This window comes from Symsagittifera roscoffensis, chromosome 10 (assembly GCF_963678635.1).
Source record: "Symsagittifera roscoffensis chromosome 10, txSymRosc1.1, whole genome shotgun sequence".
NCBI classification, from domain to species: Eukaryota; Metazoa; Xenacoelomorpha; order Acoela; family Convolutidae; genus Symsagittifera; species Symsagittifera roscoffensis.
In genome coordinates this window covers 28,879,799-28,900,178 of record NC_087071.1, presented here as the reverse complement: position 1 = coordinate 28,900,178, position 20,380 = coordinate 28,879,799, and the positions used below count along the sequence as shown (strand labels likewise).

Sequence of the window (20,380 nt, the reverse complement as noted above, 5' to 3'; positions counted from 1 at the left end):
CTAAATGATACGAAAAATTTTCAGTAGAACTGATATTTTTTTATTGTTTGTAATTTTCATAGCATTCTTATCATCCCTCATTTTGACAATATGTAAATGTATAAAGAAAGCAATCCTCACATTTGCCCTAGCAACAATCCTTCTAATTCTTTTTTTGGAAGAATATTATAATAAACACAAAATTTCTCACTAAAGTAATAATTCAAAAAACTATCAAAAATTGCTACCCAAAAGTCACAAAGTCAGTCTTAACCGACATCATCCCAAGATAACCAAACACCACCTTCAATTACTCAAAATCCTCAAACATCTACACGAATTTCTTTTCAAGACAATCCATACACTTTTGAAGAACGACATGCTCGTTTATCAGAACCACTAGAACCAGTTCAACGACAAGCACCTTTAAGCGAACCAACATATAACCTATACCCAACACTACAAGAACTAAGCAGAATAAGAAATCCTAGTCAAAACCAAAATACAGTCGAAATAAATAGACAAATTATACATTCTCGACGAAACAGAAATTTTCAAACTCCACGAGTTCATTTTGATATACCTCAATCCCCATCACAAAACACTCCAGAAAACCCCATTGGTATATTACCAGAAACCCCTACGCTTCTTTCACAACGTAGCACCTCAAGCCTACCATCAGATTACTTAGGTTCAACACCAACATCTGAGCAAATACGTGAAAATCCTTTCAACCCCACAAACCAAACATCACGATTTCCATATTGGACTACACATTCATTTACACAAGGTGAACCAAATTTAGTCAATGACCCCATAGATATTTCTACGGATACAACAACATCCTCATCACTACCAGAAACATTATCACTACCATCAACACCATCAATAAGCCAGATTTCACCACCACCTTTTAACTTAAATTTTCCAAATAATCTCGACGCCAGATATCGAGAACAATCATCAATAAATATTCCCTTAAGACTAGATTGGAATACATTTACAGCACCTCCACCACTATTTGGACAACATCAAGAAAGTAACCGCCTTCATAACTGGGCACTTAATAGATTACAATATCGCCAAGATATTCACAACGATATCCGTGATCACAATATTCAAATACTCCAACAAAACAGTTTACAATTAAAGTTTGAAATCACAGTTAAGTTAAATAATATTACCCAACATCCCTACCCATTAAATCCACCTAACATAACAGCTCAATCACTACCACCACCGTTTATAACTACTGAAGTAATATACAAATACGACAGATATACCAAAAACACAATTGGCTACATTACATTTTATAATCCGTACTCAGGATTATCATACACATGTATATTCTAAAATTATTAATTTTTCTCCAACTCCTTTTTCTAGTAATCTCAAATCAAAACATAAACCCTTCTCCTCGTACAGGACCACAAGATTTATTAGTAACACATTACGATTGTGAAGAAAATGAACAAAAAACACTACATAAATATGCAATAAATCAAGTATCACAATGTGAAACAGAACCACAAGCTATAGAAACCACAGATGTAATAGCGACACTCTATTCAAAAGCCCGAGCAACAACAGTTACAGGTTATAAATTCACAGCAACATTTTCCGAAAAGAAAGTACATTGTTCACAAGTCTCGAACGGAAACAAAAACCGACTTGACCATGAATCATTCTATCAAAGTAATATAGAACGTCTTTTACACCTCAATCCCGACGATTGTAAAAATGAATTACTTAGACTAAACATCACACAAAATAAAAACTCCCAAAGAAAGTTAGTTAATTTTCAAGTTTTTCCAGACTCTGTACATCAATCACAACTTGAAAGACACCAAGGACATATAAAACTAGACGAAAAATACCCGTATAACGGCGCACACGGACGATTAACCTATGACCTACACGATAAACATTGGATACCACACATTGGTATAAATGACCCATCAAACTGCAAAGCAGACACAAAAAATAAAGGATACCAAGAAATAATGTTTTTCGATTGGAAAATACAACTCGAAAAAATACAACTAACACGAGATTTATCAGATAATACAATGATCTATCAAGGAATCCGATTACCTTGTAAAAATGATCAAGGTTATTGCGACCCTACAACGAGAACACAAGCAACAATTGTTTGGTTCCCCGAAGATACATGTACAACATTTCAAGTAGCAAAAATACACGCTCGTATGATAAAATTTCACGAAAAATATTTTATACAATCAATTCCATATGAACAAGTCCATCCATCACGAAAACTAAGTTCTAATTTTAGAAACATAGACAATATAGAAAATAAATTGACACGTTTTCAAATATATCAAGAAACAGAACTTGCATGTAAATACAGAAACCCACTTCACAAAACACAATACTCCGAAATATTAGTTGAATACGAAAAAGGATTCGACATGACCACTGGAAAAGTAAAAATCGACCCATATGCCACAGGTCATCCTCCAAACGAAGGAACATCCTATATACCAGTTAATTTTGAAAAAAGCAACGGACAACCTGGTGGACATCTAAAACCCCATGACACCAGAAGCACACGCTTACAAGAATTATCACTAATGAATACTACATATTTCGGTAATATCCACTATGATATTCATTTAGATATGAAACTAGATTATACAATTAGCCGAATTTTTCAAGAAATGTCACTCTCCGAATTAGAAACACTACACCAACTATGCGAATTAGAACGAACACAAATATTACAATCACTTGCACTAGCAGTATTAAAAATACCCTATGCAGGATACTTATTATCTGGAAATAGATCAAATTTTTTAGACTATGAAGGAAACATCTTATGGTTTTATACTTGTACTAAAAAAATATCACCACTATACGTTTTTGAAGATAAACGATGTTATAAAAGAATCTCTATCTTTTATAAGAATAAAGTACATTTCGTGGATACACTTTCACGAAGAACCTATTTCTGGGATACCGCAGTCCCATGTGGATCAGAAAACAGCCACAATGTAGTACAACTAAACCCTGATGAAAATAAATATTATCTTCTCACTCCATATCCCACATTAATGCAATCACTCAAAAAATTTTCACCAGAAAGCATTCGCGCTATTGCTCGAAACCCAAATATAGACTTACAATCAATAGGAATCTATTCAAAATCAGATATTCAACATCACATTAGAACACAACAATTCCAAGAATTATTAACACAAATGGACACTATACAAAGACAATCAATAGACCAAAATTTACGCAAACTTGCAGAAACCGCAGGATTTGCCGATATCTACACGCAAGACTATAGCGGATATTTTAAAGACATTAAAGATTATATATATCTAAACGGTGAAAAATACCGTCCCCAAGATATATCACCAATTAACATTTTTAGCTTTGTTACACTCAAAAATGAGATCCTCGATTTTCTAGGATGGCCCTACTACAACTTAGAAAAATTGACTATTTTATACGCAATGTTTAACTTTATTGGATTTCTTTTCTCACTTTTAAAAGGAATCTACAACACATGTGCTATACACACACAAGTAAACAGACAAGCAAGCGTAGCACGCATACTCTTTGCAGGATTTTTTGGAATCTTTTCTACATCTATAAACAAAATTCTTTTAGACGCACAAATAAAAGAATATAACACAAAAATAGCAACACGACAAAATACATACGACGAAGAACATAACAATGTAGACATAACGCCAACGGCACCACAATTACCACCCCTACCAAATAACCATCCACTATCCCTAGTCCCACGAAATTTTCGAAATTTAGCCATCACACATAATCCAAATTTTCGACTCACCACATCACAAAGTCCCATTCAACATATAATGACACACCAGTCACAAGATGATAATACTTATGAACAAATTATTGAACAACCCCATACCACCGCTTTTCAGTCTCAAAATAATCATTTTTTTAGCCCACGATGAGCCGCCAACTTGGATCACTACACCGATCAAATTCCCACCCAACCAATCTTACCTCTCCAATCCCAATAATACCACTTTTTGCTTTTCCGCCACCCGATTTTCCATCTAGTAATGTAACATCAGGCATGAATTCCGACACTAATTCACACATCTCAGTTTTATATTCCATCTCACAACTCAATAACCCGAATATTGAAACCCCCGATGAATTTGCCGACTCAGAACCATCCCCATCCAATAATTTTCATAACTCTTCTAATTTTTCTCAACCCCCTTTTCAACCCATATTATCCAATAACCCTGACCCAATCACTCCCACACCCTCTTATGCTTCCCAAGTTACCCCAACTTACTCCTCATACCATTCTGACCAATCATCTCATTCTCCAGACACCCCCCGAATCTCCCCAGAGCTAGATAATTTTATTACCCTTCAACAACAACCCTACCACCTTAATACCCCAACCATAAACCAAATCTCCTCCACAATAAACTCATCCAACCCCCCTACCCCTACACCCTCTTCAAATTATACTGAATCATTAGCACCATCATCCACATCAACTGAATCTTCACTCAACACTAATAGAGCTTACCGCACTTTTAAAAGAAAGTTCCCCAACCATCCTTTCCCAGCAAAACCAGGAACAGCCCGTGAATACATCAACCACCCCAAGCATACTAACACAAAAGAATTTTTAGCCATCACCTTACCCTCATTCCCACAATACACCTTAAACACCCCCCACGACACTAACGAAACACGCAACTTTGTAGATGAATACGTTTTAATGCCCACTCTCTCTTGGACCTCATATTATCATTTTACTAACCCTCTTTGCTTACCTTTATCTAACACTCACATCGATATAGAGCGAAATACGGACATGCTATATCAACTCACTACACCACTAACCGCTAGACAATTTACTTACGTTGGATATAAAAAATCACTAAAAACACACACTGCACCTAGAGCTAACGAATATACACTCGAATACTATGATCACAACATCATCAGAGCTAACCAAGATCAATTCTTAGACGACGATCGCTTCGCTAATCCACAAATTACCGAGAAATTTTTCATCAAGACACCATATATATTTACACTAAACATCTTCGATCGAAAGTTTGATCACATTATTTCAGAAGCACTAACAGACACACAAGCATACGAAAGTTTTAAAGAACGCTTCCAAATATTTTCACTAACCTTTCATTTCCTTGCACCACACGAAAGAGATTTACACTGCTCACACGATATTATGTTGCGCACTAAACAAACCCACACATATAGTTATTATCGCTTCATCCAAAATCACTTTGACCTACACACACCCTCTAGACAACCACACCATCGTTTTCAATTCATTAATTCCAAATACACTTCACCATTTTTCCTAAATTTCACATATTGTATTAAAGACACTAACCTCCATGGTATTCTTCGTAATTATGATCCCATAACCCAAATGTACATCTTCTGTCCCATCACCAAGACCTTCAACGCCGAAGAATCCCGACCCTTCCTTATCCCGCACGAGTTTGTACAACCTATAGAAATCCCAATTTTAGAATTCATCCACAACACTAAATTCAATCACAAATTATATAATCTAATCCAAAACACACCTTATGAGTTTGCAGTTGGCACTGAAGAACTAACCACTATCAAGGCACTCCAATTGCTTTGGCCACTGCTTCAGACTAAAAATATCATCCGCATCTTAGCTAAACTACTAACAACTTCAGAACTAATTCACGACATCTTCCCCCACGGTTTTTTCCCCGACGACTAACAGGTAAGTATGAATTAAATGAATATAACTAACTAATTGAAATATTAAAAAACTCACCATACTTTATCCATGTTTTCCTTAGATTTTTAGCCTTCATCCGACGATCACCTACAAAAACCACAAAAAACAAATAAAGATCGCAAATTTCATCAAACAGACTTCAACAATTCTATTAATCTCTTACACTTATAAATTTATAAATTTAATACCAATGCAGTAAATTCATTTCTAAAATTTTCCCCACAAGCAGTAAATCTAATTATAATGAAAATTTGTAACTTAAAATTCCCCCATAACTAGCAGTAAATTTCCAAATTCTATGCAGTAAATTAATAAAATGCAATTGCAGTACTAACCTTTTGATATTTTCATTCATTCGCACAGAAATTCTATCCACACTCGCACAGCTCGCCCACGAAGAATTGTTTAAAAATAATGATTTTCAGTTTCAAGTTTTCACACTCAACAACTCTAACATATAATAACATGTTTCAAACTTTCCTTTAACCCGGTTGGAAAGGAATCATATACTAAACAAAACTAACCAACGCAGCTTACTAAATACCACAAATCATAGAATAACAGCATGACTAAGAAAAGGAAACCAACGGTACCCAAACCGGAATAACCCAGTTTAAAACTGGATAATTTATTCTTTTGAAGACTATTATAAAGTCTAAGAAAGAAATAATAAAACACAAAAAAGTCGAAAGACAAACCCATACCACGAACAATTTACTTTTTGGAAAAAGGACATAACCAACAAGACATAAGAAAAACCACAACAAACCCAACATAAAACGTTGTCACATAACAGGACCCCTCACAAAAACCGCATGAAATCATACTCCCATTCCTGGCCTAACCCACCAGGAAGGACGTCCTGAGCATGCTCTATAGCCGGCCTAACCCATCGCGCTACATCCACGCTTTGTGACCACACCTCTATTTTTAATAAGAGCTACTCAAGTGTGAGTAACTCTTCAAAATAACCGAACTAAAACAAAAAGCTTTTGTGAAAACAACTAACTAAAATCATAATTAAAAAACATTAAACTAATAAATGTTTTATAAAATGTAAATTACATTATGCAATACATAGATCAGAATACAACACCAAGGACGAACATCTAAAGACAAAACGACCCCACTACGCTCGAGAGAGAATGGCCAACCACAATCGATATGCCACTCACAATCACAACTCAAAGGATTTAGAGTACGACTTGACTTCGCAGAAAAGGACTTCATTGAACTAGACCAATGACCACCTCGATGTTCAAGTATACGTACAGATCCGAGTAACCAGGCATCCCCTCCACGCACAATCTCCACGCCATTCCCAAACTAAGATCAGACACAAAAGAAGTTCTCCACGCAGAACAAAAAAACCTGACATAGCAAACCATTCTGAAATCAGATTTGAGTTTGTTGCAAAGACTTAGTCGTTGTCACTAGAAGACACAACGTCTTATGTCTCTAACTCCAGCTTCCTGGAACTTCTTTAACAAAAAGGAAACAGAAGAAATATGATGTTCGCCAAACACCAACGTCCATCATCCATCCTTCGAATTGCAGAAGAACTATTCTAAAAAACTCTGTAAAACCCGGATGGGTGGAACCTGATCTAAACTACATTTTATGATTGGATAATTTAGATATTTTACCAATGTAAAGTATTTAATATTAACCAATCATGATCCATCTAACTAACAACCCACTTATTTGTAAGTGCTGAAGTTACTTGTAATTTCAGCACCAGAGAGATTTGAATTTAACTTAGAAATTAGTTGGACTCTCCCGAGCACTTCAGCAGCCGCAATAAACCAGTATACCCTAGATCTATTGAGCCTAGCAGAGACTAGTTAAACAACCTGAGACTAGATAGTATAAGAGTAAGATTAGGATCGGTATTAGACTAAGAAGTTGCACGAATCTATCCGGCCGAAAATAAGATAGCGTGACGAGCAGACGGTGTACCCTATCCGAAATTACTCTATGAGTTAACCAACTCGGTCCTAACTCACTAGGTAATCTGTAAAACAATTCTATCCAGAAAAACAGCCTTCGCTGGGTACGGGAACCAACATATCAAAATGAAAGGTATATCTCTGGCTTCCTTTTAGAAACACATCTAGATATAATGCAAAAACAATAAATTTTTTCGGTGCAATTATGCACAAAAAAAATTGTTGAAGAAGAAAATTCGATGAGACGAGAAGTTAGAGTATGTTTAACTCATGAATGTGAACACAAATTGAAACATAACACACACAAGTTAAAACAAATGACAACACACAAACACGGATAACACGGAACATTACACACAAATGATAAATTTTGCTTAACAAAAACAAGACTGCTCGTATAGGGGCGAAGCCCTGAAAATACCGACTACCTCTTAAAGAGCAATAACAATTTTAAAAATTTAGTGGGAATTTAAAAAAAAACGATTTTTTTTTACTTTTGAAATGTTTGTATAAAAAAATCCCCCCACACGCTATACAAAGTACAAAATGATAGATTTCGCTCCTAGTTACAAATTGAATGAGCTAAAAAAACTTCCTTCAAGCAATTTGGAACAATTTCTAAGACGGATTAAATATCCACTTAAGTGTTAATAGCGCAAAATATGTCGAGCGTTAAATTTCCCAAATTGGCCAAATTGGCAACCTTTAAACTTCACGAAAAATGATCACAGGTGAAATATCTAATTCCAATTTAAGCTCAAGACAACAAAAGTTTTTGAATGACAAAAAAAATTCTGTCAAAACGGTTAGTTAAAAAGTCGAAGTTTGTCTGAAGAAAAGAAACCCACCCCGAGAGCAAATATTCCGTTACTTTCGTTACGAACATCGGACAAAAAGTGAGCCAGTCAGGCTTTAAATTTTGACAGACATTTTTCACTTTAATTTGTCAATTTTGTTTAAGTGTTGGGAGTGTTGTTAGATATCATAGAATGTCTGGCAAGATAATTGGACAGTCTTGTTGATGAAACTAGAGACTTTTAGATGCCCTTTGCTGATTTCTTTGTGAACTTTTAGACAAAATTATGGTGACATCCATTGTGAAATTGCGAAAGTAATTTGTTGTCTAAAATTAACTTCATTTTTTGCAGACATTTTGATAATACACTTGATACGTTTTCCACTTTGACATAAAGTGGTTTGAGGGTTTGAAAAAAAAAACAATTTATATCTATATATATCTCCCAGTATATCTCCCCTTTTTTACTATTTTGAGATATCCATTTATAGCTGACTGACCTTAAAAGTTTTCAACTTCGACATAAAGTGGTTTGAGGGTGTGAAAAAAAACAATTTATATCTATATATATATATCTCCCAGTAATTCTCCCCTTTGTACTATTTTGAGATATTCATTTATAGCTGACCGACCTTAAAAGTTTTCTAGGGCGTCTTTGGAGCCAATCTACACTAAATTTGAGGGGGGATCGCGCGCCGAAAAAAAGGCAGTCTGTTGGTCAAAATATTGCGCTTTTTTCGCTTTTTTTCAAATTTGCATGTGGCACAGAAAATTTGTTCAAATTGCGGTCCTTATAGGGGTTTGGGAGAGCTCAAAATCGGCCCCATAACCTTCGAGAAATAGATCCGCGCCTGAGTTCTTCTCATTTACTACTTTTCAAATTTGCCTATAGCGTTGCGATGTTCATCAAAATCGTTGCTATAGAATTTGTCAAAAATAGGTTGCGCAAACGAAATAGTTATTCAAGTACTCTTTTTATTCGATAATCTTTTTTTGTTGCTTAACCTCTAGGAAGGTTTTTGGGCGTTTTTGCATCGGCTTGTTATGCTCATTCTGCGTTGTTTATTACTGAAATATTTTATTTTTTCCACTTTTGAGTTTTGAGCTTTAAATAGTTTTTTTTATGATAACGTGTTTCGACCCAACTTGTGTCAGCTACATTATAGCCGACTCAGATACCGCTGCATAAGTTTTGTTTCAACACTGGTAATTGGCTGGTTGTCCTATTTGCAAAACGAGAAACTCGTATGAAATTGGTGGTAGTCTTTTTTGACATTTTCAAACAATTTTTCAACTTGCTTTTGCTTCATTTCCTGTCGGCTAGGTTTCCATCCTAGGTGTGTTCAAATCGCAAGTGGTTTGAAAATCGGATTCGCTTCTATTCCTACACTGCGTATTTTTAGTTGGCTTATACCTTTATTTGGCTAGTTTTTTCACACTCGATTTAATTGACTCGCACTCAAGTTAGAACCTTTCTCGTTTCAGCCTCTACTTCTGCACTAATAGCTACTACACATCACTTCGTGAGCACAACCGCCAGCATCACTGGAAAGATACTTTACGAACAGAGATGTTGAGTCGGTGGATTTACAGAAGCATCAATTGGTTCTCTTTCCTCAGTTTCGAACCATCAGGTTAAGTCGGAAGTTTTTGCTTCATGTAATAATTCTGAATGTAGGTTACTTTTTCCAAGTTTATTCATCTGAAGTTCAGAAATTGTTTCAAGTGGTTTTAACTCGTTTCGACCTATCAAAGTTCGCTCTTATTTCTGCAAACTCATCGGAGCCAGTACCCAGTAAATTTTCTAAAACATATCTGAAATTATCTATTTCAGATCTAAATTTCAGATCTGAAAGAGGTTGTGAAACGTTTAAATAACGCTTGGATACTTTAAGGATGGGCTATTTCAGATCACAATTAAGATCTGAAGTTTTGTTTTTCTTGGTTATTTCAGATCTGAAAAAATTCGTTTCAGATATAATTTCAGATCTGAAATTTTGTTTTTCTTGGCTATTTCAGATCTGAAAATTCGTTTTTCTTGGCTTTTCATAAGTTGTTTTGTAAGATTTTATAGGTAAATTTGTACAGAAAGTATCTCCAATTTAATAATTCATTAGTTTTTTAATATCAGATATAAAAAAGAGCATATTATCAGTTTGGCTTTCTTAAAAATGGATCATGTAATTTTTACTTGTAAGACACTTCAAAATTCAACTCAAGAAAACCTTCGCGAGGAGAAAAGAGAAAATGTTTTCAGGTTAGGTTGTTGTGGAATATTCAAGTTTTCCTATATTTTAGGATGCTGCTACTACCAAACCAGAGCGTACATGAAATTTGGTCAGCCCAAAGGCTTTTCACCTGATTACTACATTTACAAGATATCAGATTTCGATAGTGCTGCAAAAAGTCTGCGAGTTGTCAAGGTAAACAGGTATTAAAAACAATTTAAAATTATCGGGAAAATTTCGAAATTTATGAACCTAGTTTTTGCGAAATTTTTTTCTCCAAAAAATCTCGAAACGCAACGCGGAACTCGGCTTTTTTGATAAATTATTAAATTTAGTGGTTTCTAGTAAAAGTAGTCTATTAAAATAACTCTTGTTTTTGAGATAGGGTAAAATTAGACATGCTTAGAGCGTAATTGATTTTTTTTATTTTCAGGCTAGATTTGACCATCAGCTCTGTGTGAACTCCATAGTAGAAATTAGTTTTGGCACCGAGAAAAGCGAAGTCACAATCATAGGAGGTCACCCGAATGCAAACTTCATTTTGCCGTCAGTTCCAATGGGATATTACGTGACGTCATTCGAACGAGCCCGGTTGAAAGAGGCGTGTGAAATGATACTTTAAAAAACAATACTTTAAAAAACGCAGAGAAAGATTATTCGGGTGGTTTTGACATAAGCGAGAATTTGACACTCATAAATATGCACAAGCGAGCGTGCCAAAATAGCGTTAAATTGCAAGCCTAGAAATAACAATTTTGTGGGACATTTTTTCACCGTTCTTTACGCTTGAGCATCGACGATTAGAGCAAAACGGAAAAATATATATTTTACATGAGACCAGTGTTGCTGAAGTTTTGAAGTTCTGAAAGTTGCATTTTGTTCATTTGCTACTCTAAATTCTGCGCTTTTTCACGTATATATAATGGTGAAGAGCGCGCTTTGCTCCAGTGCGGCGATTTCAAATCCTGTTTTCCAGTCGTAGTTTCTTAGACATTTAAAGAAGCTGGGAGTTTTTCCGTTCGTCGGTTTTCCTTCAGACAATTGTTGTTTTCTTAACTAGCCTGTTTAATGGATTTTTTTAAAAGGCTCAAGCAGCTCAAAAAGAGGACATTGTTTAATCTGCGATTTTTTTTTTGGAGTGTTATGGATTTTGGGGGTTGTCATTTTTGCCTAATTAATTTGCGGAAAATTTCCAATTTTCTATCTTTTTTCAAATTTCTAGGCAGAGACTTATTTCAGCTCAGAAAGCATTACAAGTTGAATTGAGGTCCGCTAAGTGGTGTGATCAAAATTTTATGTATTTTATAAGTTTACTTAGCCTGTGTAATTTAAAAAAAAGGTTGAATTCTTAACTTGTTTTTTGAAAAATGTGCCAACTGATTTTCAATCAAGACAATTTGCCGTGTTTTGAATGATCGGCATTTAAGAGTTCTTTTTTGCTTTTTATAGAATTTTTGGAAGGTGCAGCTCCGCTGAAGTGTTCTTCAACTTCACCATCAGTAGTATCGTTTGGGCAAATACGTTGCCTGTTATCGGAAACGTTTGAGTAGAATATGAATATTTAGCCAACCTGCGTGAATAACTGATTTCATTTTAAATTAAACAGCTCTTAACAAGTCACGACTTTTATAAGATTTGTTTTTTTTGGGTTAGAAAAGGTTGCGTGAAAGCCGAGCTACTAAATGGACTCTGTTTAAACCCCCATCCTTTTATGGTAAGTTCAAAAAGAAAAAAATTAACGAACTATTGTATCATTTCACCTACAGGAGCTTAACTTTGATTGGTTCAAGTTCAATGTTGTGTGTCCAGTTCAAAAATGGATCTGCAACAAATATCCTGTAAACTCAACAAATCTTAAACTGTCCTGACATGTTTTAACCAGATTTAAAGTTACAATTCACAAGTCAAAAATTTTTTTCCAATCAGATGCCTCTCCGGTCGGAAAATCTGCTTTAAAAGTTTACAAAAGTCCACATGTGACATGCTTAAAGCCAGACGAAAGTGAAGTAAACAAAGAAAAAAACGAGCCATAAATAGAAAACAAATAAAACGAATCCAAACAAACGAATGTGAAGTAAACGATGAAAAAAAAGAGCCGTAAAAAGAAAACATATAAAACGAATCCAAACAAACGAATGTGAAGTACACGAAGAAAAAAGAAAAAACGAGCTATAAATAGAAAACAATTAAAAACAAAACCAAACGAACGAAGGTGAAGTAAACGAAGAAAAAACGAGCCGTGAACATAACACTCAGTTAATCGAAACGAATTATTCTCGGCTTTTTGTAAAATAAAAATGCAGTGTATCCGAGTTTTCAGACAAACAAAAAATAAAATGACTTCTATCAGAGTTCTTGTCCAATAGCTGGAGATCTGCGAAGGACCAAAAGTAGTCATTTAAAACAAAACTAGCGTTCAACGACTCTAGCACAAGAAGCTTGTGACTTCGAAGCTTCACGAATGAAAATTGTGTTTCGTTTCGGTTTTTAAAATAGACTTCGTGTGACTTCGAAGCGCCGAAAGTTAAAAAAAAAAGAGGACAAAAAAACACCTAAAAATGTCACTTGAATGAAAAACAGATTCAGGCATTAAAAAACAACAAAGAACAAATTTTAATCTGCAAGTCAAACAAATTTTCTTTTGGTAAGTCTATTATGCCGTCAGATAGTTAAATCAAGTCATCACTTAGTTGCCTGCAGTGAGGTTCCATGGATAATAATCGTTCATATTCTATTTTCGTGGTCAAAAGTTTACCATTTTAATCGATTTTAAATGCACTTTGGATGTATTATAATCTCTATAGTTTTTTTTTTCAAAATGCTCACATTTACTTAAAATTTGCATAAACATATCCCTCTCCCTTAATATTCAGGTTTTTTTTCAATTTCACCACCCAAAATTTATACCATTCCCCCACATTTATCAGCAAACCCACCCCAACCCCAACTATGCTACCCCACATGCACTCACCCCACCAACCCCACTTCCCACCTCCCCCCATCTACAACCCCACCTACACCCCACCTACAAACCCCACCTACAACTCCCTTATTTTTTGAAATTAATTTCTACTTTTTTGTTTTATAATATCTTATTCATCCATCATAATAGATTATTTTAGAATTTTATGGGAACAAACCATGGAAATTCATTATAGTCCACTCTTATCCATGAAATTACATTGCGGGTAATATTTTGTCACAGTGTTCACTCCATAGGTGAAAACATATCAGGATATAACTATCAGCAGGAAAAATCTGCAAACATCCAAAATTCATCACAAAAAACTCAGTTTTTGCCACCTACAGCCGACTGGTAACAAGAAATGAAGGATATTTACGTATCCTACGGCCAAATTCAAAACGTCAGGGCGTTTGTTTCCGGCTCAAATTTGATCCAAGAAATCGCTCGATCTTTCAACATTAGCAAAAGTCCAGATGTGATCTTTGATATATCAGACAATGAAAATGACCGAATACCTGTTTTCACAGAAAATTCCAAAAATTTGAAAAAAGGGAGACATTATTTATGGATTGAAGCGGCAGACACTCTACCGAACAAAACAATGATACAGAATGCACTCTTTTGTTCAATGGCCATTTATTGCGAAAATCCCGCTGAATACCTGCAGTTTAACAAAAAGTTTCACAGTGTCAGCAGATATTTATTTGCCATCAACAAAACTGATGAACAACTAATTGTTGTCATAGCAGAAAAAAAAGTCCAAAACACCACTAAAAAAACTTTGATTATTGCGTTTCGAAGTGTCAACCTCGATTTATCGAATTCAGTCGATGAAAAAGAAGTTTACACAATCAGCTGTAAAACAGAGAGCTATGAAAGTCAGATCACGGCCATACTGCTTCTTGCTGAAATCAACAGAGTTGATGAAATTTTAACATGCGGACATTTGATGGGTGGGGCATTAGCCTCTTTGATCCATTTCCGTATCAGCCATATTTTACGAGTTGATTCAAAGAACCACAATTATCAGATTTCAAACATTACTTTTAATACTCCTATAATAAACAAAAGAAACAAATGCGATTGTCAAACGTTTACCAGCGAAATGTCATCAAACGTAATTCAAATTTCAATTGCCTCAAATTTGCGTAATTATGCGAAAATACTCCAGTGTTTGCAAGAACAGTATTATTCTGAAAAAACATCACAAGCTCAAGATCACAGCATTGCGTCCGAAAACTCGTCACAGAACGAAGAAGATAAATTTGTTCCAATCGGTTTTTTCCTTAAGCTTCCAATTGAAAGTTTGGATGAAAGTTCAACGATTAGAAAAACCCCGCGCTTCCAACGTTGGACAGGAAACAAATTTAGGAACAAGGACGTACCGCTTGGTTTGCAAAATCTTCATGATTCGTTAAAGTCTTTTTTCGCTGGATTTGCTTCATTTCCAAATTCTCAGATAGCTAATGATAGTTTTGACCGACTATTGAAACAACAAGAAGAAAATTTTAGTGTATCGAAGTCGATTCCGAATTATAAATCCCCGATTGCTAATTTACCAAACAGTGCTGGATTTTTTAAAATCAATAGTAATTATATGGGCAGAGCGTAGTGTAATTGTACAATGAGACTTTTTTTCCAACCTAAGTTGAAAATTAAGATGCCGCTTTTAGTGGTGTTTTTCCAATGCCAAAATACTACTTCGGGGCTTTTTAGGCGTATAAATACATTTAAAAACTAATTAGTATCAAGTTGATACTTTTTTAAGACATCAAATGTACCGAAAAAAAATTGTTTCGTGTAATAGTGTAATAGAAAAAATTCGTTTTCAGAAATTTTCCAACGTTTAGTTTATTACGTTCTTATTTATTACCTGCAAAGTTACCGAAGTTGCCTCTTGTTTATTTAAATCCAAATTACTAAATGCAACGTTTGAGTTTTTGTGCATTTTAAATCTGTTGGTCTTTTGCCTCTTTCTCGCTAGTATGTGCAAAGCGCAGCGTCTCTTCTGTGCAATGACTTTGTTTGCTACCTTTAAAAAAAGCCTCCGTGCGGTGAATTGACCTATACAATGACTTAATAACAATCTTGGAGTATTTTTCGTTTTTCGTGTCTTAGGAAAGTTTTGATTAGATTGAGGGCTGCACACATTAGTCTTGATAGATTTAGAAAAATCCAACACTGCTCAAAGACCAATCATCTTGCTTGGTTGTTCTTGAGATGGACATGAGGAGCTATATGAGTTGTAAAATTGATTCCAAAAAACCGCCCTTCCAGCGAGCTCAACTTGTGGATTTGAAAATCAACCAAAACGAGATATATAGATTTAATCGGTTAGTAGAAAAATTAATTGCTAGCCATGATTGGTGCTCATGGAACAGTCAACTTTTCCCAGCCGTTGATTACATAAACACTTTTAGTTTTAAGCATCTGTACAATAATGATTCTCTTGTAACTGCCGTATTGTTGGGGATTTTAGCTGAAGATGAACGATTTATAAAATAGGGGACTTTTTTTGATGGACATACATATACTCGTATAAACTTTTGAAAAAGTTGCTTTTGATTAATTAAAATTTTGTTTATTCTGCTATGCCTACATAAATGATCTTGTTTCATCAATAAAAAATGCCTCAATAAAATCTAGACTTGTGCAAGATAGTAAATATCGAGGTAACAAATAATTATTTTTAACTTTATGTTTTTTGCAGCTTCAATGGATACATTTGCCAACGCTTTCTTCGAGGTAAATTAACTACTCAAGAATTTCTGAGAACAATTATAGGAAATTTCGTTGCAGAAGAGCATTTATCTTTGAAAGCTGCCCTACTTACGTTAGAAAACAATTTTATACCGGACGGTAGAACTTCAGTCTACGGAATAGTTAAAACAGCAGCTTTTTCCGACGGGATTTTCAAATTAAATATCAAATCCATCTTCCGCTTTTTTAATTTTTGGAAACGGAACATATCGAGCGACAGCCAAAAAGTTGAGTTAATTGTGGCTTCTGCTGACATTCTAGGTATACAGTTTCAAAAATCGTTTCAAGAAATTAGAGAACGTGACATTCAAGAATGTTTCAAGCAAAAATTATTACCTTTGAAAGCAAATTGTTTCCAAAATTGCAGCAGCAATGGTCCCATGAAACAACGGAAATTTATAGAAAATCAATTGAAAGCATTCTGGATTTCTTTGTCTAAAGAAATATTGACATCGTATTGCAGGGATCCCACGTCCTTGTCTAATTCTGTCATCAAAATGATTGATGATAAAGTGAAAAAGAAAACTGATTCGAAAAGTATCTTCTCTACAATTAGAGTTAAGCTCTGGGGTTTCTCGGAAAATTTATCGGGACTTTTTAATGCTATTAAAAGAGATTCGACGATTATGCAAAACATAGGAGCAAGAAGTTACTTGCGAAAACGAGGTTTGAACACGAAGGAAGATTCCCAAAACGATCAACTTGAGAAAAATACGCCCCAATTTCACTTTCAAATGAACGAGACTGGGCAATCATACTTTTACGATCAATCTGCAAAATTTCCGAAAAAACAAATTTTCTATAGTTTGTAATTGAATCTCTTTATCGAATAGACTTCTTCAAGTCTAGAAACTTTGAATTAATTTTCTTTTCATAACTAGGACCTTCCTTCATTTGTATCTCAACATCTTAAATTTATACTAGTTATTTGAATTTCGACGTTTTTTAATATTCAATTGTTTGCTTTTTTTATTAAAAAAATAAACATAAAATTAATAAATTAATCAAAAAATTTTTTTTGTCTTGGAAACCAATATTGGAAACCTAGAAAACCAATATCATAGCTTCATCAACAGATTTCTTTGCGGTTTAAATAACTTTCAGACAGCAAATTTACTTGGATCGAAAATCCAAGCTTCAGAATGGTATATATGTGATGCGATCAAGGACAATATAAACAAATATTTGTGTTTGCCTGCAGGTCCGTAATGATATGTCCTGAAACAGGATATAGAGTTTGCAATTTCTAAAGAAAGAGAATAGAGCTGTAAGGGTTTTTTAATCTTTACAATGGTAAAAGAATGGCAAAAAAATTTTGGGTTTTGGTGGTACTTTTTTGGTTTTCAAAGTTCTAAGTTTAAGTCACATTTCCTTGCCGCGCATTCTAGAGCTGGCGATTTTTTTTTTGAGAAAAGGTTTTATTTATTGTTGCAGTCAATAAAATCAGCTATGCTCAGACTCTGCCGAGACTTATTATTTGTTTTATCTGTATTTTTGTAAAAAAAACAATATACAAACCGAAAGTTATCGGTTCATTACCTGTTATGGGAAAACGAAGTTTCTCTTCAACGCACTAAAAAATAAACTTCAATGATCAATTATACAAGCAAAAATTCTTCTAAGACTGTTATGCATCTAAAACCAATCTGGATTTCAAAAAACAACACCCAGGGTTTCCGCCAAAATTTTTTTCCTTACGGTCTAAATGAGTTAAGAAAAGGAATTACTTTTTCATACAAAACCCAAAAAGTTCATTTTTTGATCCTAATAAAATTCAAGTTTTTGGATGCTATCTTATTTTAATAAGCAGAAGACTGGTAGCAATCAGTGACTTTGACATTTTCTACGCATACAATGGTATAAGGCAGTCTCGCAATGTTTTTTATGTCTTAAGACGGTGTTTGTTAAGTTAGGGTCTATAAACATGATAATCTTGATAGTTTTAGAAAAATTCAACACTGCTCACAGCTCACTCATCATTCTTGTTTGTTTTAAACATGGACAAAAGAAGCGATATGGGCTGTTAATTCTCAGACACGAGTTCAATGGTGGTTTTCTGTAATTGCCGTTTCGTGATGTTTTGATTGAGATTGAACGATTTAGAAAGTTTTTATAAGTTGTTTTGCATGACAAAAACAATGAGTTATTCTCATACCAGCCAAATTTTCCTTTTGATGTTTTTTTGTAAGTTGGAAATTTTTGCTAACTTTTCTATCGCCATATATTTGATCTTTTTATCAAAACATCTCTTTCAAATGTTTATTAGGAAAACAATAGCCTTGCGCAAACTTAATGCCATCAATATATTCATTTATTGATTTTAGCTAACATAAAAATGAATACGCTTGAAGTCGATATCTAATCGAAGATCAATTATCGATGAAAACTGTTCTACATTCCACAGGAAACCTTTTCATAAGAGATGGTTTAACTTCAAGCTACCGAATATTTAAAGTAGCTTCCGACAAGTTCTAAAATTGATTATCACATCCAGCTTATGATTTATTAATTTTGGTTAAGAAAGTTGGGAAAATTAATTTCAAGAATAAAATGATAAGAATGACATTCAATTATTTCAGTCAAAAATATTTCCTCTAATTGTTACTGGTTTATAAAACGCCAGTAGCACTGGTAACTTAAAACAGCAGAACAATGCAGAAAATCAAAAAAATATATATTTTTTGGATTTTATTTTTACTAAAGAATGATTGACATCGTATTGCAGGGATTGTATTTTCTTGTCTAGTTTTGTCATCTAATCGATTTATGATATAATGAATAAAAAAGTAAGTCAAGTGGTTGTTTCTCATCAATTCGACTTAAGCTTTCAGGTTTCTCGGAAAAGTTTTCGGGACTTTTAATTACCATTTATAAAGATACGAAAATTATGAAAAACGTTCCAGCAAAATTTTTTTTTCAAAAACGAGGTTTTAATGCTAGGAAAGATCGAAAAACTTTAAAAAAGTGGGCCTCATTGTGAGCTTCAATAAAACGAGACAGGTTAATCAAGTATTTAATATCAATCAGCAAAAACACCAGAGAATTAAATTGTATAGTGTGTACTTGAAATGGTGTTTTATTAGACATCTTCATTTTTATACTTTTTTATCAAATTTTCAATGAAATTTACAGAAACGTAGAAACGTACAGTTATTAATTCATCTGTATCTCCTAATGTGAGACTTTTTAACTTTAATGAAGGTGAATTTTTATTAACAACTATTTGATTGATCTTTGTGAGAATTTCAATAAAAATTTCATCAAACTAATCCAAGATAAAGGTGTCCTGGAAATCAGGTTTGGTAATTTCGTTTTTTTTTCTTAAAATTAAAATAAATCCAAAGATTTTTCTGCCGTTTTTTTCCGCGGGTTAAGTTGCTAGTACAAATTGATTTCAATTGGATCGATACTCCAAACTTTACAGTGTTGTAAAAGTGATGCAACCGAGGGGGCATAGAGGACCACGTTTTTTAATATTTGTGTTTGTTTTCAGTTCCAAAATCCTACGTATGGAGACAGGGTATAAAAACATAATTTTTTGAGATAGTGAATAGAAGTTGTGAGGTTTTATTTCGTGTAAATGGCAAGAAAAAAATGGTCAGAAAAAAAGTAGTTTTTGTCGTATGGCCTTAATTAGGTTTTAAGTCTGATAAACAAGTTTTTGTCACCTGTTCCACCGCGCATTCTAGAATTGGTGAGTTTCAATTTTGGCGTTGAGAAAGGATTTTACTTAAGGTTGCCTTATTCAAATTAATTATGCTAAGGCTCAGTCGAAACTTAAAAGAAGTTTACTTGAAATTTCTAAAAACTCAATGGTGATATCGTAACTAAATATGTTTTACTCTACTACATCTCTAACTAATGGGAGAATATCCCTCAAAACTCCACGAAACGGTTTCGGATCATATCCTGATTTTTCCA

At 34.1% G+C, this 20,380-nt stretch overlaps 1 protein-coding gene across 1 annotated transcript; it reads left to right on the top strand.

Annotated features, from left to right (window-relative positions):
- Positions 1 to 9,989: 9,989 nt before the first annotated feature.
- Positions 9,990 to 12,613, top strand: LOC134855113 (uncharacterized). Its single transcript, XM_063871513.1, has 4 exons — positions 9,990 to 10,140; positions 10,805 to 10,929; positions 11,168 to 11,335; positions 12,501 to 12,613. The coding sequence occupies exons 1-4, from the start codon at positions 10,077 to 10,079 to the stop codon at positions 12,600 to 12,602; spliced, it is 459 nt and encodes a 152-aa protein (XP_063727583.1). The 5' UTR covers positions 9,990 to 10,076; the 3' UTR covers positions 12,603 to 12,613.
- Positions 12,614 to 20,380: the final 7,767 nt, after the last annotated feature.